This window comes from Hyla sarda, chromosome 4 (genome assembly GCF_029499605.1).
Source record: "Hyla sarda isolate aHylSar1 chromosome 4, aHylSar1.hap1, whole genome shotgun sequence".
In the NCBI taxonomy this organism is placed as follows: Eukaryota; Metazoa; Chordata; class Amphibia; order Anura; family Hylidae; genus Hyla; species Hyla sarda.
Window position 1 is genome coordinate 47,650,364 of NC_079192.1, and position 26,681 is coordinate 47,677,044.

General features: G+C 42.5%; 1 protein-coding gene and 1 pseudogene across 2 annotated transcripts in view; one reads left to right on the forward strand and one right to left on the reverse strand.

Moving 5' to 3' along the window:
• TGFBR3L (transforming growth factor beta receptor 3 like) overlaps positions 1 to 25,715 on the forward strand; it is a 39,753-nt gene extending 14,038 nt beyond the window's left edge. For both annotated transcript variants that reach the window (XM_056570770.1, XM_056570771.1), the window contains 5 exons: positions 274 to 573; positions 9,946 to 10,084; positions 17,983 to 18,015; positions 21,520 to 21,630; positions 25,235 to 25,715. In XM_056570770.1, the coding sequence (XP_056426745.1) occupies positions 274 to 573; positions 9,946 to 10,084; positions 17,983 to 18,015; positions 21,520 to 21,630; positions 25,235 to 25,290 (639 nt within the window). In that variant the 3' untranslated portion in view covers positions 25,291 to 25,715. The remainder of the gene's footprint in view (positions 1 to 273; positions 574 to 9,945; positions 10,085 to 17,982; positions 18,016 to 21,519; positions 21,631 to 25,234) is intronic.
• On the reverse strand, positions 7,961 to 8,081 carry LOC130267897 (U2 spliceosomal RNA; annotated as a pseudogene).
• Positions 25,716 to 26,681: the final 966 nt, after the last annotated feature.

Consider the following 26,681-nt stretch of genomic DNA (forward strand, 5'->3'; position numbering starts at 1 on the left):
AAACACCAAACTCAGGAAAATAAAGTTTTTTTTCTGGTATTTTTTATTGCATTTTTTGGGGCCACAAAAAAAAAATGAGGAAACTTAGCCTTAGAGAGAATGTAGAGAGCCGTGTATGGACTTTATAGACTTTCTATTCCGTAGGATTTTAACTTGTCTCTTTATTCTACTATGAAAGGATTATGGTTTAATCATTTAATAAGTATTTTTGTCTTTGAATTTTGTGCCATAAAATATTTCTTCCACTAATTTCAGCAATGAAAATCTTCACAGGTGTCTCTTTCCACTGCTCCGCCATCCCTTGGACTTTCTTTGGCTCTGTGTTCTCTGTCCCCATTTTCCGATCCTTTCAATTTTTCCCATACATTGCTTGTGGTGAATGGCTGCCCGGCCGATTTGGGTGTGTCCTTAACAATGGCCCCACCCCTGCCTTGCACCAAGGCCCTGCTGATGAAGTCCTTCAGCTTCCAACTTGCCCCATTCTACAACAGCTCCATACAGTTCTTGCACTGCAGAGTCCAGTTGTGCAATAAGGAAACATCATGCAGTGCTGGATCCAGGAACATTCCAGAGGTAAGTGTGCCCGGGATGATGATCTAGTTACTGAGAGTTTTGTTTGTGCATCTGTCACATTATATTTAGGTGGTAAATAGGCCACACATGGCCTTTGTAGACAGTATCTATCTATCTATCTATCTCATATCTATCTATCTCATACCTATCTATCACAGAGGCGGACACAGACAGCAGAGGGCCCCTGTGCAAAGAACCCCCCCGAAACACACACACAAAAAAAAGAAGAAGAAAAAAAAAAAGAAAAAAGTACTATGCCATAAAATTGAACTGCAACTCACATTATTCTGCAAAATTTGGTAGGCAGCAGTTCCTCCACATTAGGTAGCATAGATTCCCCACATTGGGTAGCTTAGTTTCCCCACATTAGGTAGCATAGTTTCCCCACATTTGGTAGCATAGTTTCCCCACATTTGGTAGCATAGTTTCCCCACATTAGGTAGCATAGTTTCCCCACATTAGGTAGCATACATTCCCCACATTAGGTAGCTTAGTTCCCCACATTAGGTATCATAATTTCCCCACATTAGGTAGCATAGTTTCCCCACATTAGGTAGCATAGTTTCCCCACATTAGGTAGCATAGTTTCCCCACATTAGGTAGCATAGTTTCCCCACATTAGGTAGCATAGTTTCCCCACATTAGGTAGCATGGTTTCCCCACATTAGGTAGCATGGTTTCCCCACATTAGGTAGCAGTTTCCCCACATTTCCCCCCCAACACACATACAAACACACACACAGAGACACACACGTAGACGCACTTACCTGGCCTGCGCAGCGCTTCTCTCCGGCGGTGGCCTGACGAGTGACGCACTGACGTCCTCCTGCGCGGTTCTGCGTAGGGACGTCCCTTGCGCTATGTCCCTCGTCAGACCAGGGTCGGCCGGCTGCAGACTCACTGTGTAAAGTGCCCACTGCGCTATGATGCGCCGCAGCCGCTTTAGAATAGGGAGCAGCGGCGGTGCAGCAAAGGGCCCCTCACACGCTGGGCCCCTGTGCAACTGAACTGGCTGCACAGGCGATATGTCCGCCCCTGATCTATCATCTATCTCATATCTATCTCCTATCTAGACAAGTTCTGTTGCTGTATCTCCTATCTATCTATCTATCGCATATCTATCTATCATCTATCTATCTATATCATATGTATATCGATCTATCTATCTCATATCTATCTATCTCATATCTATCTAATATCGATCTATCTCTCATATCTATCTATTTATCTCATATCTATCTATCTATCGAAGATACAAAAGATATAGGCAGCTATCTGTATAGGCAGTGTGCTGCCTATATCTATTGTATCTTAAGAAGAACCGGAGCACCGAGGCTCTATTGTGCTTGCACCCATCTTCATCTGATCTGGATGTGCTGCTTCTTATGGGACTCTCTCTCTCTCTCTATCTATCTATCTAGCAACAGGATAGTTATCTATCTATCTCATAACTATCTATCTTATATCTATCTATCTATTTATCAATCTCATATCTATCTATCTCATATTATCTATCTCTCTCTCTCATATCTATCTATCTATCCCATATCTATCTATCCCATATCTATCTATCCCATATCTATCTATCCCATATCTATCTATCTCATATCTATCTATCTATCTCATATCTATCTATCTATCTATCTATCTCATATCTATCTATCTATCTCATATCTATCTCATATTATCTATCTATCTATCTCATAACTATCTATCTCATATCTATCTATCTATTTATCAATCTCATATCTATCTATCTCATATTATCTATCTCTCTCTCTCATATCTATCTATCCCATATCTATCTATCCCATATCTATCTATCCCATATCTATCTATCCCATATCTATCTATCCCATATCTATCTATCTCATATCTATCTATCTCATATCTATCTATCTATCTATCTATCTCATATCTATCTATCTCATATCTATCTCATATCTATCTATGTCATATCTATCTATCTATCTCATATCTATCTCATATCTATCTATCTATCTCATATCTATCTATTTCATATCTATCTATCTCATATATATCTATCTATCTCATATATATCGATCTATCTCATATCTATCTATCTATCTATCTCATATCTATCTATCTCATATCTATCTATCTCATATCTATCTATCTCATATCTATCTATCTATCTAATATCTATCTCATATTATCTATCTATCTATCTATCTCATAACTATCTATCTCATATCTATCTATTTATCTATCTCATAGCTATCTCATCTATCTATCTCTCTCTCTCTCATATCTATCTATCTATGTCATATCTATCTATCTCATATCTATCTATCTCATATCTATCTATCTCATATCTATCTATCTACGGTATCTCATATCTATATATTTATCGTTATCTATCTATCATCTATCTATCTCATATCTATCTATCATCTATCTATCTCATATCTATCTATCTATCTCATATCTATCTATCTATCTCATATCTATCTCATATCTATCTCATATCTATCTCATATCTATCTCATATCTATCTCATATCTATCTATCTCATATCTATCTCTCATATCTATCTCATATCTATCTCATATCTATCATCTATCTATCTATCTCATATCTATCTATCTCAAAGTATATGATATACAATATACAATATCAGTTACACAGATAGATGGTGCTCAGGACAATGCATTTCGAGAGGGGATTCCTTTCTCCATCAGGTCCACTATCTTATTGTGAAGTGAAAGTATTTATACAGTGGAGGGGACTTCGATCTTTTCAAATTTCGGTGGGTTTGTGAGGTCACTGAGGTTACCAAATTTTGTCCATAGGAATTAATGGGCCATTGTGGTCTATGGATAAGTTAGTTGAATATCACTGTAAGGCTGGGTTCACACCACGTTTTTGCAATACAGTTTTGTATCAGGTTTTTGATTAAAAAAACGGATTCCTCAAAACCTGACTAAACGGTATCAAAACGTGTGTACAAATTTTTATCTGTATACGGTTGAAAACCGTATATGGTTTGAAAAATGATGTTTTAAGAAAAAAACGTTTACATTTTTACCTTTTCACTCCATTATGAATAAAGTTTTACTTGTTTAATTGAAATTCCAAGAAAAAAGACTGTGCAAAGCCAAAAACCATATTGTGAAAACCGGATGGAACCGTACGCACATACAGTTCTGTACGGTTCCAATTGACTCCCATGTTAAAAAAAAAAAAAACGTATACGGTTTAATAGTTTTTCACTTGGACCAAAAGCCGTGGTGAACCACGGTTTTGTGTCCGAAAAAGAAAAAGTAAAAAACCGTATGGTTTGAAAAATGGAGACAACCGTATACATTATGGTGCATACGGTTTTAATTGGGAAGTCTATGGGCACGGTTTTCTGTACGGTTGCATACGTTTTCTTTTATGAAACCGTATAGTAAAATCATGGTGTGAACACTCCCTAAGTTAAGCAACTGCTCGGCCGGGCTGTGGATGGGAGACAGGGCGGTGTACTGTAATTGAAATGGTCTCTGGTATAACTTTAACTTGTTGTGACAGCTAAGGTCAATAGGTTAAGTAGATAATGGCAATGGGAAGTCATTAATGTGGTTTGTGGTCACATTAGAATGTTTGTGGTCACATTTGAACGTTCGCTTAATTATGATTGACAGTGGAGAGGTAAAAAGGAAAGTTCTAAAGCTTGTAGTGGCTAGAAACAGCCAGTAGATGTCAGTATTATAATTACTTGAGCTGAAAAAAAGGTGTGTGGTTGGAGTGGATAGTGATTTTAATGGATGATTACTGTGAAACCGTTATCCTTTTTTTGAGGGGTTGGGATGGGGGGGGGGGGTAGAGAGAATGCAGGGCTAGGAGTGGAGGGTAAAGGTTGGGGAGGTTAGATTAGGAGTTCAATGGCATCGTTTAGACCTTGGGGTTGGAGCGTCCCTAGGCGATAGATCCAGCACATCTCACGTTTTTTTAGATCAATCGATCTGTGTGCTGGCATGTGGTCTATGGGGCATATGGTGATGGGATTGATCATGTCAGGATGATTTTCATGGCAATGCTTTGATAGACTGTGAAGGAGGAATTTGTGTTTGATGTTGTTCCTATGTTGGTTGAGTCGGGGGGTGTAGTTCCTGGGTGTTTCTTCCTACGTATTGCAGGTTGCAGATGCAGGTGATTAAGTAAATGACGAAACTGGATTTGCAGTTTAGCGGAAATTTAATGTTGAAGATTTCCTTGGTTGCTTTGTTGGAGAAGGTTTTTGTTGTTGTGGCATAGGCATCTTTTTGTTCCACATCTGAATGCTAATGTGGGTACTCGCCTGTAAGTGATGCCTGGTTTGTTGGGGAGGGCTTGTGTATGTGCCAGTGCTTTTGGAGGACAGATCGGATCGAATTGAGAGGAATTGTAGGTTCTGATGAAATTAAGTTTGATTGATTGTTTTTTTTGTGTCTGGGTTTTTGGAGTTTTATTTTGGGGATTTAAGCAGTCGTCTTGTGTCAGTGATGTTTCCTTGTTGTAGGCCTCATTTAAAATACTTTTAGGATAGCCTTTGGCCAGGAATCGATTTTGGAGGGTTTTTGCTTTGGTATGAAAGTGTGGTCGGATGTGCAATGTTTTCTGATGCGTTTGTACTGACTGAAGGGTATTGTTTGTTTTCCATTTTTTATAATGTCCACTGTTGAATGATAGGTAGCTATTAGAATCAACTTTTTTGAAGTCGGTGGTGGTAACAATGTGGTTGTTCTCGTGATAAATTTCCAGGTCCAAAAAGTCAATTTTATTGTTGGATGTGTTGAAGGGGAGTGTGATACCCCAGTTGTTGTTGTTGATAGTTGTGATGAATTCGTTGATTATATGTGGTGGTCCATTCCAAAGTAGAAACAGATCATCTATGTAACGGTGGTACAGTGATACATGTTGTTGAAACAGTGGTTGCGATGTGATGTATGTTTTTTCGAATGTGCCCATTACCAGATTTGCATACGACGGTGCCACCCGTGTGCCCATAATGGTTCCCCTTGTCTGGTGGTAGGTGGCACCGTCGTATGTGAAATAGTTGTGATTTAGTATTATTTTTAGGCAGTCCAGTAGAAATTGTCTTTGTTTTGGTGGGATCTTCCTCCAGAGTTAGTTTGATGCAGTTTAGGCCTATGTCATGTTTGATATTCGAATATAAAGCTGTGAAGTCCATGATGCTGAATGTGAGGTTTTCTTGCCATTGTATGGGACGGAGTAATTTGATTAGGTCGTCTGCGCTTTTCAGATAGCTGCGGAGGGCTTGAACATAATCTTGCAGGATAAGGTCCAGATAGTGGGAGATTTGAGAGGTGTGACTATTTATTCCAGAGATGATGGGTCTGCCAGGGGGGGGGGGATTTTGGACAAGTGATAGTAGAAAGGTGTTGCCGGATTTTCTATATATAGAAATTTCTTTTCTTTTTTTGTTGATAATTTTTTTTAGTAGATGTACGGTCCAGTAGGTTTTTTATTTATTATTTCTTGCAGTTTGGGGTATGGATTGTGGCTGCGTTTTCTGTAGTAGTCTTCATTTTCAGAGCCTCATTGTGGTCATCTTCGTAGTTTTGTATGACAAGCCCTGCTCCTTTGTCGGCGGGTCTGATGACTATTTCTCTGGTGTCTTTAAGTTCTTTGAGGGCCTGTTTCTCAGATTTTGTTAATGATCCGTTTCCTTGGTTTCTGGTGGTTGTAGGTATGTGTTTTAGGTCTTGCGGTACTAGGTCAGGGAATGTTTTGATAAGTTGGCCTTGGCTGTGGGTGGGGTAGAAAGATGATTTGTTTTTTATCTGAGAGTGTTTGCCTTCTTGTGGTTTGGTTATCTGATGTGTTGGGTTGGCGGTTGTTGTTTGGCTGGGCAGAAGGAAATGTCTTTGTAGTGTGAGTTTTCTGGTGAAATGGTGTAAGTCGAGAAAGAAAATTAAGTCATCTGGTTTATTAGTGGGGCAAAATTAAAGTGAGATTTCGTATGGGTTGAGTTGGTGCGAGGATAAGTTGAATATTTTGACCGGTGTTTCTTTATGTTTATCTGGTGTTTCTTTTCTGTTTTTTGGTGTCATATGTTCTGTTCTTTTTTCTTTCTTCATTTCATTTCCCTCCTCTTTTTCCTCTTCTGTATTTTTTCTCTTCATGGGTGTGATTGGTAGATAAAACTGTTCTATTTTCTTCTTCGTGGTTGGTTTCTGGCTTTTCTCTAAAAAAGCCTTTGGTGTTTGCGGGTTGGTAGGAATTGTGTTGCAGTGTTTTAGAAAGGGCACAAAATTGCAGTTTCCATTTTTGGAGTTGTCAATGGTGATAGGGATATGGGTTTTGATTGGGTTGTTGGCAGGGGTTTTTAAGGGGGGTTAGTGTGATTAGAGCTTCAGGTGTGTTATGATCATCGGGAGGTGGTGGTGTAATCATAGATAGATAGATTTGGTTGATAATTGCGATAGTGGGGGAGCGAGAGTTGTGGTTTCTGGCAGGTGATTTATGGATGTGTTTTTTGAGAACTAAATGGTTTGCATGATGTCATTAACTTTTACTTGTCTGGGGGTGAGTGTTGAGGATGAGTGGTTTACCTGTGATTGTTTAGTGGTTGGGGTTTGATTCTGTTTTTTTTGGACGGGCGTAGTGGATTTATTTGGCAGATGGGTAGTGGTGTGGTTGATAGTAGTAGTCACAGTTCTGGGGGAGAGGTGGTATTTTGGGGGGTACCAGTTTCTAAAGGTGGCGGGGGATCTCTTGGGAATGTGGTTTGGTGTTGTTATATTGGGTCAAGAATTAGTTGTCTTCATGTAGGGATGCGTTCTGTAAGATGGGGAGTGGTGGTTTTTTATGAGAGGTGGTGGGTTATTTTGGTTTGATGTGTGGGAGTTGGTGATGGTATTGGTGGTTGGTTCTTTTTGTATACATAGGTTTGTTCTTATTCCATGTTCTATATGTGCCATCTATGCGGTCTTTCCTGTCGCGTTTTAATTTTGAAGCTTTTTTTTTAAATGGTTTAATTTTGCATTTTTGTTACTCTTATGGTAAGACCTTTATTAAAGGACATGTCCAGTGCTCACTTTTCTAATTGTATCCGTTCCGGGCTGCAAAAAAAAAAAAGAAAATAAACTTTCTCTTGCCTGCCTATGCTCCCCCGGTACAGGTGTTCGGTCCCCGGGCTGTATTCTTCTTACTTCCTGTTAGCCCGGCACGTCACACGGAGCTTCAGCCTATCACTGGCTGAGGCGGGACATCGCAGTGGCCGGTGATAGGCTGAAGCTCTGAGTTTCGGCACCTCAGGGTCACCACTCCCCGAGGCACAGAAGTACCTCGACTCTACACCCCTTTACCTCATGGCGAGACCCGGTGGAAACCGGTCACATCAGGTCAGCCGTCGAGCTGATTCCTTAGAACCAGCCCCGGAGCGTCATGGTACACCTGCTCCCTCCATGCAGCATCCATCCTACATCAATGGCTAAAGACTAAACCACTGATAAGAACAGATACTACAATTGATCTTAGCCAAAAGGCCGAGAAGCAATATGGTGGCGGTGGCATAACGTGAAGTGGCCGGGATGACAGACAAGCCGGGAAATCCTGTCCACTTCCTGCTAGTGCTTGGCGAGTGCCCATTATGCCACCGCCGCCAGTGTTCGATCCCTCATTTATGCATGCAGTACCCGCCCATACTCCCGCCTCTGTAAGTCACTTACATTATTTTATAAGCACTTGTACATATTATTTCACTACGTATATGCCGTATTATATTGTATACATTATGCTATACCTTAATGCACTGTCCCTTTATTGTTGATTGTATCTTGATAATTTGTTTTTGTTGTTATGTAAATTTGTAGATTTGCATACTTAATTTGTGACATCCCTTCCTATACTGTATGTTGTCTCACTTGCCCTTTGTAATTGCTTGAGAATGGCTGCTCTGTAGCAGCTGAAACATTGCTTTGTGTCTTTGATGGAATAAACGCTATCCACTTTATGTCACTACCCTGGAGTGCTGCAGTGATCTTCTTTATGTATCCTGAACTGGAGCCCTGAGACCTAGGTGCTCCGCACCGATTTGCACCCAACTTCATTTGCTCAATAGGTGTGCTGCTGCCTTCTTTTTTCTATCTCCTATCTATCTCTCTCATATCTATCTATATATCTCATATATATCTATCTCATATCTATCTATATATCTTGTATCTATCTATATATCTCGTATATATCTATCTCATATCTATCTATCTATCTATCTATAGATCTTGTATCTATCTCATATCTATCTATCTATTTATCTATATATCTTGTATCTATCTATATATCTCGTATATGTCTATCTCATATCTATCTATCTATCTATCTATCTATATATCTTGTATCTATCTATCTATCTATCTCATATCTATCTATCTCATATCTATCTATCTCATATCTATCTATCTCATATCTATCTCATATCTATCTATCTCATATCTATCTCATATCTATCTATCTCATATCTATCTATCTCATATATATCTATCTCATATCTATCTCATATCTATCTATCTCATATCTATCTATCTATCTACAGGTAAAAGAGAGGAGCAGCACAACAGGTGTGCGGATGAGGCGGGTGCAAGCGGGCCCAATCGCAGCCCGGGTCACTGGCAGCAGAGTTGATGCAAAGCAAAGAAGTTGTCCCACAGCACTCCAAAATGGTGGATAACAAAGTGTTTATTGCCTCATGGTAGGATACCTACCTCACGTATCCTACCATGAGGCAATAAACACTTTGTTATCCACCATTTTGGAGTGCTGTGGGACAACTTCTTTGCTTTGTATCTATCTATCTATCTATCTATCTCATATCTATCTATCTCATATCTATCTATCTCATATCTATCTATCTCATATCTATCTATCTCATATCTATCTATCTCATATCTATCTATCTCATATCTATCTATCTCATATCTATCTATCTCACTATCTATCTATCTAACTATCTATCTATCTCACTATCTATCTATCTAACTATCTATCTATCTCATATCTATTAATCATCTCATATATATCTATCTATCTTATATCTATCTATCTCATATCTATCTATCTATCTCATATCTATCTATCTATCTATCTATCTATCTCATATCTATCTCATATCTATCTATCTCATATCGATCTATCTATCTCATTATCTATCTATCTATCTCATATCTATCTCTTATACATTTTCTATCTCAGTGCTCACCCCCTTTGCTCTTAGAATATTGGCTTCTGGTCTTTACAAGTTGTTCTAGTCCATTTACATGATGTTTGGTTATAATCCTCACCCTACACATCATTTAAATATCCTGTAGTCTGTGACCTGTGGTTTTTTAGAAAAATATGTCATTCCCAGTTGTTTTCCTTTCTAAGTGTCACAATACTGAGGACCTCTGCCCCCGCCTTAGTGCTGCACCCTTGTTCCTGGGGCCTGAGCTTCAGCGTACAGTGACTCAACCCCTGCTGGTCACTATTTCTGCTCCCACCCGTCCTCCGCTCCAGCCCAAAACAGGTCAGTAATGTTCCCTAATAACAAAAGTATAAGGGCCTCTTCACATTACGCTTGGCTATCCTGCTGGAATGTCCGTTTGATTTTTTTGATTTTCAAACTGATTTGATAACAGAGGATTTCATCATGGTTGAAAGTGTCAATTTCCATTAACCCCTTAAGGACCAACACAAATAAACCTGTACGCCCCTGAAAGACCAGGCCTGTTTTTTCAAATCGGGGATGTCTGTCTTTATTAGAGAATAACTCTGGTAACATTTTGCCAATCACGATAATTCTGACATTGTTTTTTTGTCACAAGTTGTCCTTCATGTACACAGTAAAATTAAGCCGATATCATTTGTATTTTTTTTTGTTTTACAATGCAAAAAATCATGAAATTTTTTAAAAAATTAAAATTTTTTGCTATTTTAACACTAATAGGTTGCATATATTTATACTTACTGACCAAATAGTTTATGAAACTTATACTTTCAGATGTCTGATTTATTTTGACAGCATTTTTTTGTTTTTAATGAACATTTTAAATTAATTAGAAGCCTAACAATTTAACTTGAAATTTTGAAAATTTTGAAAATTTGAAAAGTACATCTTTTTTTTGTGTGCTATGCAAGGTTTGCAGACATTTTTAGGTAGTAGAACATAGGAACACCCCCCAAATTACCCAATTTTAAAAGCTAGACCCCTCAAGGTATTCACTAGGGGGTGCAGTGAGTATTTTAACACCATAGTTTTTTGGCAGGAATTATTACAATGTCAGTGTTAAAAATTCGAAATTTGCCTTTTTTCACAAATGCATCATTTGTGGGGCATATTTTTTGTACATAACTTCTGATATTGAAAGAAATGCACCCTATATTTTATTAAGCTGTTCGGCCCGTGTTTGGAAATATCCCCACTTAGGCCATATTTGGTTCCTTGGCCACGTGGTAGGACCAAGAAGGAGAGGAGCCCCCTTTGGCTTTCAGGGCATCATTATATGAATAGTCCCTATTCATACTGCGTTTTTGCAGTATAGGTGTCCGTTGTCATGTCAAAAAAGGGATTCAATGTATATGTAGCCGTCTCATTCAGAAATAAATGGAGCTGCTACAGTATACGTCAGAATCACTCTTTTTGACGTGATGCTGATAGATACCTCTAACACTGCGGAAACGCAGTATGAATGGGACGCAGTGTAGGGTCACATAGAGCACATCCGCAGCATATTTCACACTGCAGATGCCCCCCCAGCAGTCACAAGGGCGAGATCACTGCTGCGGCTGGGTAGCTCAGTGTGTCCGCTCATGACTGCCGGCGGGAAATCCGACGCTATTAGTGGACACACAAAGCTACCCAGCCGCAGCAGGGAGCTCATTATTTTGACTGTTGGCGGGCATCCGCAACACGTAATATGCAGCGGATGTGCGCCGTGTGATCCTACACATTATACATTTTTATTTTTTACTATATTTATTTAATAAATGTGTTTTTATAATTTTTTTTTTACTTTTTACACTTTTTTCACCCTTTTGTAACACTTTTGTATTTATTTTTTCACACTTTTTTTTTACACTTTTTTATTTATTTATTTTTTTATACTTATTGTTTTTATACACTTTTATAAATTTTTTTATTTTTTACTTTTTTTTATGCTTTGGAATACTTAGTATTCCAAAGCATTACAGATATATGCTGCCTGCTAGTTTTACACTAGCAGGCATAATATCAGGACGTGCCACTGGCACGCTCTCACAGGCAATAACCGGGGCAGATCTGGGGGTCCTTGTAAAGACCCCTCGGCTGCCCAGGTAAGCAGCAGCACCCCGCGATCGTTGCAGGGTGCTACAGGAGAGAGACAGAGGGAGCCCCCTCCCTCTGTCAAAACTCCTTACAGCTCGCGGTCGCTTCCGACTGCGGCTGTAAGGGTTAAACTGCCGGAACCGAAGTTGTCTTCGGTCCCGGCAGTGCGGCAGGCCCCCGCCCGCCGGGGATCACACACAGCACCCTGCGATCGCGCTGCAGGGTGCTGCAGAGGTGACAGGGCGCTCCCTCCCTCTGTCATAGCACTTACAGCCCGCGGTCACTTCTGACCGCGGCTGTAAGCGTTAAACTGCCGGGACCGAAGTTTACTTCAGTCCCGGCAGTGCGGCAGGGTCCCGGCTGTGTGTTACAGCTGAGTCCCCGCCACAATCTCGTGGGTGCACTGGGCAGCACCCACGAGAACCATGGACGAGTATACACGTCCTGGTGCGGGAAGGTGCATCCGCCCTGGACGTGTATACACGTCCATAGTCGTTAAGGGGTTAAAGGGGTACTCCCGTGGAAAACTTTTTTTTTTTTTTTTTTAATCAACTGGTGCCAGAAAGCTCAACAGATTTGTAAATTACTTCTATTAAAAAATCTTAATCCTTCCAGTACTTATTAGCTGCTGAATACTACAGAGAAAATTCTTTTCTTTTTGGAACACAGAGCTCTCTGCTGACATCATGAGCACAGTGCTCTCTGCTGACATCATGAGCACAGTGCTCTCTGCTGACATCTCTGTCCATTTTAAGAACTGTCCAGAGGAGGAGAAAATCCCCATAGCAAACATATGCTGCTCTAGACAGCAGAGGTCAGCAGAGAGCTCTGTGGTCCAGATATTAATATTCTGACAAATAGATGCTCTGATATTTCTGTAATTTATAAAACAAGATCCTGATGGGTCTGTTGTTTATGAATAATACAATGATGCCATACGATAAGCATTCCTGTTGCACCATCCTGTTTGACATATTTTTATTTATTTTTTACTATCACAGACCATGAAAACTGAAAGATTCCTAGTTTATCAAAGAACATCAAAGAAATATTAAGAAATGGCTCTAATAAAACATAACGTATTTTTCGCCGTATAAGACGCACTTTTTCTTCCCCAAAACTGGGGGGGGGGGGGGGGAAAGTTGGTGTGTCTTATACGGCGAATACCTGCGGCCATCAACGGCCGGGACCCACGGTTAATATAGGACATCACCGATCGCGGTGATGCCCTGTATTAGCCCTTCAGATGCGGCGATCAAAGCTGACCGCCGCGTCTGAAGCGAAAAGAACACTAACCCGGCTGCTCAGTCAGGCAGTTCGGGACCGCCACGGTGAAATGGCAACGTCCCCAACAGCTTACAGGACCTCGGGAGGGACCTTACCTGCCTCCTCGGTGTCTGCTTCGTGCCGGGATTCCCTGCATGGCCGGCGCTCTCCTTCGTCGTCATCATGTCGTCGTGCACGCCGTCCCATCATCCAATAGGAGCGGCGTGCGTAGCGACGTGATGACAGCGACGGAGAGCGAGGATCCCGGGGAAGAAGACGTCCGGTGCGTCGGGGACACCCCGGGGATGCGGCGACAGCGATGGAGCGACATCCAGGGCAGCAGTGACGGGTCCGGAGCGGCGGGGACATGTGAGTATTACCTCCTATACCAGTGGTCTTCAACCTGTGGACCTCCAGATGTTGGCAGTGAGCAGTGCTGAGTTTGTCTGTGTTCCGGCTGCAGTTTGAGATTTAGGACTCCTGCATGAGTCTGAAATCTATAGAAAAAAAGGACTGGTAGGGAGACCCCTAGTGGTCATTTTTCAAAGTGGAAAATTAAATAGAAGCATATTTTTTAATAACATGCAATTGGAAAGTTATTCTGCATACATTAATCTATAATATATCAAAAGTTTTTTTGATAAAAGGTACCCTTTAAAGAATAATGGATCAAGTAAAAAACTGGTCATAACGGATCATAACTGATGACAGATGTCCCTTATTTTAATGGACATGTGTAATCCGTTACTGTCAGTTATTTCATCCGTTATTAACCGTTATTGTCTTAAATTTAACCTGTTTTTAACTCCCCTAGTTGTGAGAATTTACTGAGCATGCTCAGTAGCAATAACGATAAAATAACAAAGCATAGACTTCAATATAAAATTTAGAACGGCCATTATTCCTCCGTTATTTTTGACAGGGAAAAAGAATTAGTGCAAGCACCGTCATTTCTCCCTTAAAAATAACGGACGGAACCAATAACTGACAGTAACTGATGATAAAGGATGCAAAAGGGAACTCATTGAAATAATTGGGATCCTTTATTACCCTTTTTTCAGCAGTTCATGACGGGAGAGCATAACGGGCATGAATAATTAGAGTGAGAAAGCAACATCAGTCCTATATGTCCCAACGCATTTCGCCCTTGTAAAGGTGCAAAAGTGGGGTTCATCAGGGGACCCTAGTAGCAGGATATAATGACATCAATGATATGGCTGCATGATATAAAAGAGAGTGCCAAAAAATTAAAATCAGACATCCTGGTCCACTTAGGGGACCACTCACTCACAGATCCTAGATACATGGAGAGTTGATACACTGAGGAAGGAAAAAGGGCTCCTCCAAATGAAGTTTCCTCTCTTTCTGGCAGCAGCCATTCATGAATAAAACTTTCAATTGACTTTAATGGGTTACTCCGCTCCCCAGCGTCCGGAACATTGAGCTCCGAACGCTGGGTGCGGGCTTCCGTGTTCACGACCGCCCCCTCGTGACCTCACACCCCGGCCTGGGACGTCACGTCCCTCCCCCTCAATGCAAGTCTATGGGAGGGGCGTGAAGGCCGCCACCCCTTCTTTCCCATAGACTTTATTGAGGGGGCAGGGTGTGACGTCACGAGGGGGTGGGCGTTAACTCAATGTTCCGGACGCTGGGGAGCGGAGTAACCCTTTAAAGTGATTTTTAATTAAGATGAATTTACTTGTATAAACATATTTAATTTTTTTTTAAATATATATACAGTGTGTATATATATATATATATATATATATATATAATCTAATCTATCTATCTCTCCATACTTATCCCCCATGTGCCTAGCTAGACTTTGGTTATGTCCACCTAAGAAGGTCACACATACTCAGTTTAACTACAATCTCCTGGTCAGTCCTGGAAGTATTGGCTTTTAATGTCCACTGTACATACAAACAAGGGGGATTGTGGGGAAGTGTGAGCAATGTTTCATGGTCGTAGTTCAGAGAGGAAACCAGAAAGTGATCAGTTTGAAGGGGATTAGAACATTACGGCAATACAAGTAATTTTATCTGAAGAAGGGCTCATGTGTCCTCTTGTGCAATAAATATACTGCTCAAAAGAAATAAAGGGAACACGAAGATAACACATCCTAGATCTGAATGAATGAACTAATCGTATGAAATACTTTCGTCTTTACATAGTTGAATGCGCTGACAACAAAATCACACAAAAATTATCAATGCAAATCAAATTTATCAACCCATGGAGGTCTGGATATGGAGTCACACTCAAAATCACAGTGGAAAACCGCACTACAGGCTGATCCAACTTTATGTAATGTGTTTATGGCCTCCACGTGCCCGTATGACCTCCCTACAATGCCTGGGCATGCTCCTGATGAGGTGGAGGATGGTCTCCTGAGGGATGTCCTCCCAGACCTGGACTAAAGCATCTGCCAACTCCTGGACAGTCTGTGGTGCAATGTGGCGTTGGTGGATGGAGCGAGACATGATGTCCCAGATGTGCTCGATCGGATTCAGGTTTGGGGAACGAGCGGGCCAGTCCATAGCATCAATGCCTTCCTCTTGCAGGAACTGCTGACACACTCCAGCCACATGAGGTCTAGCATTGTCTTGCATTAGGAGGAACCCAGGGCCAACCGCACCAGCATATGGTCTCACATGGGGTCTGAGGATCTCATCTCGGTACCTAATGGCAGTCAGGCACCAACGAGTTTCGACTTTTTAACAAGTCTTAGTCATGGCCATGACTAAGACTTGTTAATAAGTCGAAACGCGTTGGTGCGTTTTGTTCGTGTTCTTTTATCTATTCACCTTTTTGTTTGCTGTACTTGGATTTTAACCTGATTTGAAATAAACGTGAATTTTTACTCCAAGCTATGAGCCAGAAGCCAATTTTCTCTGTCTGCAATCAAATCACCTGAGGACCCAGCCTCAGTGTTTGCTCTCGAGCTTCCACGAGGAGAGGTTGTGCTGGACTTTTTGGACAGAGATAAATATAGGGTGAGCTGATCTCATTTCTTTTTTTGTTGTACCTCTGGCAAACACATGGAGGGCTGCGCAGCTCCCCCAAGAAATGCCACCCCACACCATTACTGACCCACTGCCAAACCAGTCATGCTGGAGGATGTTGCAGGCAGCAGAATGTTCTCCATGGCATCTCCAGACTCTGTCACGTCTGTCACATGTGCTCAGTGTGAACCTGCTTTCCTCTGGGAAGAGCACAGGGCGCCAGTGGCGCATTTGCCAATCTTGATGTTCTCTGGCAAATGCTAAACGTCCTGCACAGTTTTGGGCTGTAAGCACAACCCCCACCTGTGGACGTAAGGCCCTCATACAACCCTCATGGAGTCTGCTTCTGACTGTTTGAGTGGACACATGCACATTTGCGGCCTGCTGGAGGTCATTTTGCAGGGCTCTGGCAGTGCTCCTCCTCCTGCGGAGGTAGCGGTCCTGCTGCTGGGTTGTTGCCCTCCTACGGCCTCCTCCACATCTCCTGCTGTACTGGCCTGTGTCCTGGTAGCACCTCCATGCTCTGGACACTACGCTGACAGACACAGCAAACCTTCTTATCACAGCTTGCACTTATGTACCATTCTGGATGAGCTGCACTACCTGAGCCACTTGTGTGGGTTGTAGACTCCGTCTCATGCTACCACTAGAGTGAAAGCACCGCCAGCATTCAAAAGTGAGGAACTGAGAAGTGGTCTGTGGTAACCACCTGCAGAACCACTCCTTTATTGCGGGTGTCTTGCTAATTGCCTATAATTTCCACCTGTTGTCTGTTCCATTTGCACAACAGCATGTGAATTGTGTTGATTGCCAATCAGTGTTGCTTCCTGAGTGGACAGTGTGATTTCAAGTGTCATTGACTTGGAGTTACATTGTGGCCCTCATTTACTATTCTAAACCCGTCGGGTTTTTTTGGCGCATCTTTGTCTGCGCCATGTCGCAGACATCGTGCGCCAGTCTGCGACACCATGCGACATTTTTTCCCGATGGACCCGATGTGGATTCTCCCAAACCCGAAAAAGGGGCGTAACCCGACATTTCTGAGCTTTCCCACATATTTATTAAGGTTTCCAACCCGAATTTGTTGAATTGTTGTGGATTTTTTCCCGACAGCTCAGAGGAGTTGGAAACCAAAACCAACAAAACCCACATGCGACAAACAAGATGCAACATAATAATAAATACCAGGGGAAAAAAGCAGTCGGGTAAGAAAGCAAAATAGACTTACAACCCGATTTTCTTAGTAAATGAGGGCCTGTGTTGTTTAAGTGTTCCCTTTATTTTTTTTGGAGCAGTGTATATTGTTTGTATCTGTTTTTACCTACTCTGCTTAGTGGGAAATCCATTTAGGGGTCTGTTGACACAGTTTTATTAATAAGGATTTTTCATTAAAATCCACATGAAACCCACATTACTTTGTTGATTTTCAATAGGAAATAAAAGATCTGTCTCCAAAACTGACATATCCAGTTGAAGTGTTTTGTTCTTTCCATAGAAGTCAAAATATGTGCTATAAAAAATGCATTAAAAGTGCACAAGTTTCCCTGTGGAATTCAGATGTGGAATTTGCTTTAAAAAGCAAAAAATAAAAAAATAAAAAAACACTGTTTAAAAAGCTTTTAATAAAAATCTTCATACACTGTGGGGTGAATGTGCCCTAACACATTTCAAAAAGAAGGAAAAACGAACCAAAAAACAAAAAAATCTCTGTGTAGAAACGTGTCCAAGCGTAAAAAAAATACAGACAGTTAATGGTTAAAAGCTTTGTGTTGTTTCCTGTTTAAAAACTATTTTATTTTTAGTAATGGACCTTAGAAAATCTGACCAGAATTCTTATTTCTATTTTAGGCCACAAAAAACTACCTGTTGCTGAAAGCCAAGGTAAGAAAACACAAATGTTGCGCATTGTGTCTGGTCAGAGAATTACCGTATTTTTTTTGGGGGGGGGGGGGGGGGGGGGGAGTTGGTGCGTCTTATACGGCGAATACACATTAAAATCCTGTCCTATCGCGGTGGTCCCTGCGGCCATCAACGGCCGGGACCCGCAGCTCATACAGGACATGACCGAGCGCGGTGATGCCCTGTAGAGATGAGCGAACTTACAGTAAATTTGATTCGTCACGAACTTCTCGGCTCGGCAGTTGATGGCTTTTCCTGCATAAATTAGTTCAGCTTTCAGGTGCTCCGGTGGGCTGGAAAAGGTGGATACAGTCCTAGGAAAGAGTCTCCAGCCCACCGGAGCACCTGAAAGCTGAACTAATTTATGCAGGAAAAGCCATCAACTGCCGAGCCGAGAAGTTTGTGACGAATCAAATTTACTGTAAGTTCGCTCATCTCTAATGCCCTGTATTAACCCTTCAGACGCGGCGATCAAAGCTGACCGCCGCATCTGAAGCGAAAGAAGTGACACTAATCCGGCTGCACCGGGAGGGACCTTACCTGCCTCCTCGGTGTCTGCTCCGTGCCGGGATCCCCTGCATGGCCGGCGCTCTCCATCGTCGTCATCACGTCGTCACGCACGCCGTCCCGTCATCCAATAGGAGCGACGTGCGTAGCAACGTGATGGCGGCGATGGAGAGCGAGGATACCGGGCAGCAGAGACGTTCTGGAGCAACGGGGACACAATGGAGACGCGGCGACAGCGATGGAAGGCGACATCCAGGGCAGCGGTGACGAGAGGTGATGGGTCCGGAGCGGCGGGGACACGTGAGTATTACCTCCTATACCAGTGGTCTTCAACCTGCGGACCTCCAGATGTTGCAAAACTACAATTACTAGCATGCCCAGACAGCCGTTGGCTGTCCGGGCATGCTGGGAGTTTTAGTTTTGCAACATCTGGAGGTCCGCTGGTTGAAGATCACTGTCCTATACTTTACGTTGTATTCTAGATTTTCCTCCTTTAAAACTGGGTGCGTCTTATATGCCGGAGCGTCCTATAGGGCGAAAAATACGGTAACCTGTCACTGAAGAGAACATTTGCATAAAACTAGGCATTTCTGGGAGTTTTATGGGCGTTACTTGGTGGACTGGGGGCGGGGCTTATAATAGGTCTTTTGATTTAGGATGTGAATATTGGGAGGTATCACTGCAGTAATGTTACAATACCTCCGGTGGCACTTGAGGTCCTCTGAAAAAAATGAAAGAAGCGATCTGATCGGTTGCTATGGGCAACTGTACCACATTTCCTCTACACAGGTTTAAATCTTCCCATAGATTTTATTGCATAGACTGCAGCTGTCACTCAATAGTTAAAGGGGTCCTCCGGTGGAAAACTTTTTTTTTTTTTTTTTTTTTTTTTTTTTTTAAATCAACTGGTGCCAGAAAGTTAAACAGATTTGTAAATTACTTCTATTAAACAATCTTAATCCTTCCAGTACTTATTAGGTGCCAAATACTACAGAGGAAATTATTTTCTTTTTGGAACACAGAGCTCTCTGCTGAATCACGAGCACAATGCTTGCTCTCTGCTGACATCTCTGTCCATTTTAAGAACTGTCCAGAGTAGAAGAAAATCGCCATGCTGCTCTGGACAGATCCTAAAATGGACAGAGATGTCAGCAGAGAGCAAGCATTGTGCTCGTGATTCAGCAGAGAGCTCTGTGTTCCAAAAAGAAAATAATTTCCTCTGTAGTATTTGGCACCTAATAAGTACTGGAAGGATTAAGATTTTTTAATAGAAGTCATTTACAAATCTGTTTAACTTTCTGGCACCAGTTGATATAAAAAAAAAAATAATAATTCCACCGGAGCACCCCTTTAAATTTAATCTTGTAGCTTTACTAAATGTTGCAGTGTAGGCCCTGGACCTGTCACATTTTTGAAGGGGTACTCCGCTTTTCAGCGTTTGGAACAAAATGTTCCGAATGCTTAGAGCCAGTGACGGGAGCTTGTGATGTCATAGCCCCGCCCCTCATAATGTCACGCCCCACCCCCTCAAAGCAAGTCACGCCCCCTCCCATAGACTTGCATTGAGGGAAAGGGGCATGACATCATGAGGGGCGGGGCTATTATATTACGAGCTCCCGGAGCTGGCTCTAAGCATTCGGAACATTTTGTTCTAAACGCTGAGCAGCGGAGTACCCCTTTAAGGCTATGTTTACATCTGCATACATTTTTCCATCATAGGAGCAGAACAAACTAACAGTGCCTAATGGAACCCACTGACCGTAATGAAGTCCATCAGTTTTCCGTCACGGTGCCTGGTATTTAAAGGGGTTATCCAGGAAAAAACTTTTTTTTCTATATATCAACTGGCTCCATAAAGTTAAACAGATTTGTAAATTACTTCTATTAAAAAAATCTTAATCCTTTCAGTACTTATGAGCTGCTGAAGTTGAGCTGTTCTTTTCTGTCTAAGTGCTCTCTGATGACACCTGTCCCAGGAACTGCCCAGTTTAGAAGCAAATCCCCATAGCAAACCTCTTCTACTCTGTGCAGTTCCCGAGACAAGCAGAGATGTCAGCAGAGAGCATTGTTGTCAGACAGTAAACAACGACTCAACTTCAGCAGCTGATAATTATTGGAAGGATTGACATTTTTTAATAGAAGTAATTTACAAATCTGTTTAACTTTCTGGAGCCAGTTGATATAAAATTTAAAAAAAATTTTTTTTTTCCTGGATAACCCCTTTAATTGGACCAAATAATGCTATTTTGTTCCACTTTTTTAGGGATAAACTGTGACTGAGACTTCTAATGGAATTCCGGATGGGATCGTTGCCTAACTGAAACTACAAAAGAGGCACACAGGACCAGATTTACTAGAATTGTCTTATTGGAAGTCAGTGTAAAATTAGACTAGACAGGTTAGGAATGCACCAGATTCATCACAGTGGCTCTGGCTATTTGACAACCATTTGCATTCTTAGGGCTCGTTCACACTGCAGACATTGTGTTGGCAGAATTCCATTTGAAGTCCCAGTCCTTTCAATAGGATTTCACTACTCTGCACAGCGGACTGGGTGACCCCCCCCAGTGTATGAAGATGTTCATTCTGTGGGCAGAGCTCTGCAGGACTGCATTGCCGTCTATAAAACGGCACACATCCGTGCGGCTCTACTGCCGATGTTCTCAGTTCCATTTCACAACTCACCTGCAATACTGCACATAAACTGAATACAAGGGTGGCACTGTTTCCAGAAAAAGCAGCTAGGTTTTACTAGCCTGGAATAACCCCCCTCTAGGGGGGCACAAGAGTTAACTCTTTGGTTTTCTTTGACTCCATATGTGTCCATCACCACAGAATATGTCTCTTTTGCATGGAGTTTTCCTTTAAATCCAGCTTGCAGTAAGACACCTGTCTGCGCCATATGGTGAGCAGATATTTCCGGAGAGAAGTTCTCCCTCATTTTGGACAATCTACCAGTTCTTTTGTATGTTCTTCCAGAATCAGCTGTACACGGGGTAGGAGTAGCGGCAGCGTTTGGCGTTACAATCAGCTCCTTTTTCTTTGGGGTGATGCTGATAGCCGGACTGTGGTGCATTCACAGCAAGACAGGTGACTATCATTTCTGAATGTGTCTATCTATCATCTATCTATCTATCTATCTATCTAATATCTATCTCATATCTATCTATCTATCTCATATCTATCTGTCTCATATCTATCTCATATCTATCTGTCTCATATCTATCTATCTCATATCTATCTCATATCTCTCTCATATCTATCTATCTATCTCATATCTCCCTATCTCATATCTCCCTATCTCATATCTCCCTATCTCGTATCTCCCTATCTATCTATCTATCTCATATCTATCTATCTATCTCATATCTATCTATCTATCTCATATCTATCTATATCTATCTATATCTATCTATATCTATCTCATATCTCTCTCATATCTCTCTCATATCTCTCTCATATCTCTCTCATATCTCTCTCATATCTCTCTCATATCTATGTATCTCTATCTATCTCTATCTATCTCTATCTATCTCTATCTATCTCTATCTATCTCTATCTATCTCTATCTATCTCTCTCATATCTATGTATCTCTATCTATCTCTATCTATCTCTATCTATCTCTATCTATCTCTATCTATCTCTATCTATCTCTATCTATCTCTATCTATCTCTATCTATCTATATCTATCTATCTATCTAGTAGTAAAATATAATGCAGCACTCCACAAGTTGCAAAGAAAAGGGTGGTTTTATTCCATCATGTGCATAGACAACGTTTCACCAGTCTCACACTGGCTTTTTCAAGTGAATCATATTGATACAGGTAGGTATTTATAGACCTCCCACCAGGTCATGTGACACAGGTAATACATGATTAACATATGTAAACAAGGAAATCATAGGAGAAAATTGTGCAATCCATAATGCAAACAGTCATTTATACAGTGCTAAATTCATATACAGACATCCGATGATCATCTGATATATACCGTATATACTCGAGTATAAGCCGACCCGAGTATAAGCCGAGACCCCTAATTTCAACCCAAAATCCCAGGAAAAGTTATTGACTCGAGTATAAGCCTAGGGTGGGAAATACCTCATCCCCCCCCTGTCATCATCCAGACCCGTCATTAACATCCTCATCATCCCACACATCCCCTTATCATCCCACACATCCCCCCTTCATCATCCCCTTGTCATCATCCCACACATCCCCCCTTCATCATCCCCTTGTCATCATCCCACACATCCCCTTATCCCACACATCCCCCCTTCATCATCCCCTTGTCATCATCCCACACATCCCCTTATCCCACACATCCCCCCTTCATCATCCCCTTGTCATCATCCCACACATCCCCTTATCCCACACATCCCCCCTTCATCATCCCCTTGTCATCATCCCACACATCCCCTTGTAATCATCCCACACATCCCCTTGTCATCATCCCACACATCCCCTTGTCATCATCCCACACATCCCCTTGTCATCATCCCACACATCCCCTTGTCATCATCCCACACATCCCCCCTTCATCATCCCCTTGTCATCATCCCACACATCCCCTTATCATCCCACACATCCCCCCTTCATCATCCCCTTGTCATCATCCCACACATCCCCTTATCATCCCACACATCCCCCCTTCATCATCCCCTTGTCATCATCCCACACATCCCCCCTTCATCATCCCCTTGTAATCATCCCACACCCCCCCCCCTTCATCATCCCCACCACCCTTCATCATCCCCACACCCCCCCCCCCCCTTCATCATCCTCTTCTCATCATTCGCCCTCAGTGGTCTTCAACCTGCGGACCTCCAGAGGCTTCAAAACTACAACTCCCAGCAAGCCCGGGCAGCCATCGGCTGTCCGGGCTTGCTGGGAGTTGTAGTTTTGAAACCTCCGGAGGTCCGCAGGTTGAAGACCACTGCGGCCTTCAACATGCGGACCTCCAGAGGTTTCAAAACTACAACTCCCAGCAAGCCCGGGCAGCCATCGGCTGTCCGGGCTTGCTGGGAGTTGTAGTTTTGAAACCTCCGGAGGTCCGCAGGTTGAAGACCACTGCGGCCTTCAACATCATCCAGCCCCCTCTCACCCCCTTTAGTTCTGAGTACTCACCTCCGCTCGGCGCTGGTCCGGTCCTGCAGGGCTGTCCGGTAAGGAGGTGGTCCGGTGAGGAGGTGGTCCGGGCTGCTATCTTCACCGGGGGCGCCTCTTCTCCGCGCTTCCGGCCCGGAATAGAGCCGTTGCCTAGACAACGACGCATCTGCGTCGTTGTCAAGGCAACGTGACTATTCTGAGGCCGGGCCCGAAGCGCTTAGAAGAGGCCTCCCCGGTGAAGATAGCAGCCCGGACCACCTCCTCACCGGACCACCTCCTTACCGGACAGCCCTGCAGGACCGGACCAGCGCCGAGCGGAGGTGAGTACTCAGAACTAAAGGGGGTGAGAGGGGCTGGATGATGTTGAAGGCCGCAATGGTCTTCAACCTGCGGACCTCCGGAGGTTTCAAAACTACAACTCCCAGCAAGCCCGGACAGCCGATGGCTGCCCTGGCTTGCTGGGAGTTGTAGTTTTGAAACCTCTGGAGGTCCGCATGTTGAAGACCACTGCGGGTGGGGGAGTTCACTCGAGTATAAGCCGAGGGGGGTGTTTTCAGCACGAAAAATCGTGCTGAAAAACTCGGCTTATACTCGAGTATATACGGTAGATATCAATATTAAACATAATAGATCAAAAAGTGCAGTAGTAGTGATCAATAATTACATGCAAAGTTGTGAATGCCTTCCGGGGTCCTGCCACGATGTATCCCGATCGGGATATATCAGATGATCATCGGATGTCTGTATATGAATTTAGCACTGTATAAATGACTGTTTGCATTATGGATTGCACAATTTTCTCCTATGATTTCCTTGTTTACATATGTTATTCATGTATTACCTGTGTCACATGACCTGGTGGGAGGTCTATAAATACCTACCTGTATCACTATGATTCACTTGAAAAAGCCAGTGTGAGACTGGTGAAACGTTGTCTATGCACATGATGGAATAAAACCACCCTTTTCTTTGCAACTTGTGGAGTGCTGCATTATATTTTACTAGTGTCTGGATTGAGGAACCGACGGACCCAGGTTCCAGTTATGCGGGCACCCCTAACCTCACTTTTTTTTCTGGATATTGGTTGTGCCGTTTTTATTTGCTTTGTATCCATCTATCTATCTCATATCTATCTATCTATCTCATATCTATCTATCTATCTATCTCATATCTATCTATCTATCTCATCTATCTATCTATCTATCTCATATCTATCTATCTATCTCATATCTATCTATCTATCTATCTCATATCTATCTATCTCATATCTATCTCATATCTATCTATCTATCTATCTATCTCATATCTATCTATCTCATCTCTATCTATCTATCTCATCTCTATCTATCTATCTCATATCTATCTATCTCATCTATCTCATATCTATCTATCTCATCTATCTCATATCTATCTATCTCATCTATCTATCTATCTATCTCATCTATCTATCTATCTATCTCATCTATCTATCTATCTATCTCATCTATCTATCTATCTCATCTATCTATCTATCTATCTATCTATCTATCTATCCCATGATATATTTATATCCTTTGTCTGACAATCTTATTTCTTCTCCGCAGCCCCCAAAGCTCCGGTGACACAAACCTCTGGAGAAGTTCCTCAGGACAACCCTTAATGTATAGCAATGTCTTCTCTCTTGTGTGTCTGAGCTAAAATGTCATGAAGGAAGTTACCAGATCTTATCTCCTACACCCCCGGTCTCCAAACTGTGGCCCTCCAGATGTGGCAAAACTACAACTCTTAGCATGCTGGGAGTTGTAGTTTTGCCACATCTGGAGGGCCACAGTTTGGAGACCACTGTGATCTACACTGATACCTTGCCTTAAATGTATAGAATAAACATGTCCAGCCACAGTACTCTCTGCTTTTAGTTTAGCTGTTATGGCTTATCTCCGATCCACCCCTTGCCTCATCAGTGGTTCAGTCCATCCCCCCCCCCCCCCCCATGCTTTACCCTGCAGAGTTTATATTATCTATGCGGTTTGTACTGTTCTGTGATGATAAACTACAAGCGACTAAACCATAATTGAAAAAAATAAAATAAAATGTATATCTAGCATGTAAATGTATTTTTTTGTGTACACCAAGTCCCCATAAGAGCGCCCCCAATAAACAGTGCCAGCTGACCGTCCTACATACACTGTTTGTAAGGGACATCTTTCTGGCGCTATTGTTAAGTAGATAAATTAGTAGTAATATGCGCCAGATGAATCTCTGGGGCTGTTTGAAAATTTGGCGCAACTTCAGACTAAAGTGTTCCCCAACTATAGGGCCAGGATTACACACAACTTGTTTTGCCTTTTTGTGGCCAGAAAAAAAGGCCCCTCGTTTAATATACTCCAAAAATGCAGTTTTTGAGGTTTAACTTTCTAAAAATAGTTTGTATTACTCTTTGGCAATTTATCCCCTTTGTTGTCTCTGGAAAACAGTAAGTCAGGGGGGAGAGGAGGCGACAGGGAAAACAGTCAGTCAGGTGGGAGAGGAGGCGACAGGGAAAACAGTAAGACAGGGGGGAGAAGAGGCGACAGGGAAAACAGTCAGTCAGGTGGGAGAGGAGGCGACAGGGAAAACAGTCAGGGGGGAGAGGAGGCGACAGGGAAAACAGTCAGTCAGGTGGGAGAGGAGGCGACAGGGAAAATAGTCAGTCAGGTGGGAGAGGAGGCGACAGGGAAAACGGTCAGTCAGGTGGGAGAGGAGGCGACAGGGAAAACGGTCAGTCAAGGGGGAGAGGAGGCGACAGGGAAAACGGTCAGTCAGGGGGGAGAGGAGGCGACAGGGAAAATAGTCAGTCAGGAGGGAGAGGAAGCGACAGGGAAAATAGTCAGTCAGGAGGGAGAGGAGGCGACAGGGAAAACAGTCAGTCAGGTGGGAGAGGAGGCGACAGGGAAAACGGTCAGTCAGGTGGGAGAGGAGGAGACAGGGAAAATGGTCAGTCAGCTGGGAGAGGAGGCGACAGGGAAAACAGTCAGTCAGGGGGGGAGAGGAGGCGACAGGGAAAACAGTCAG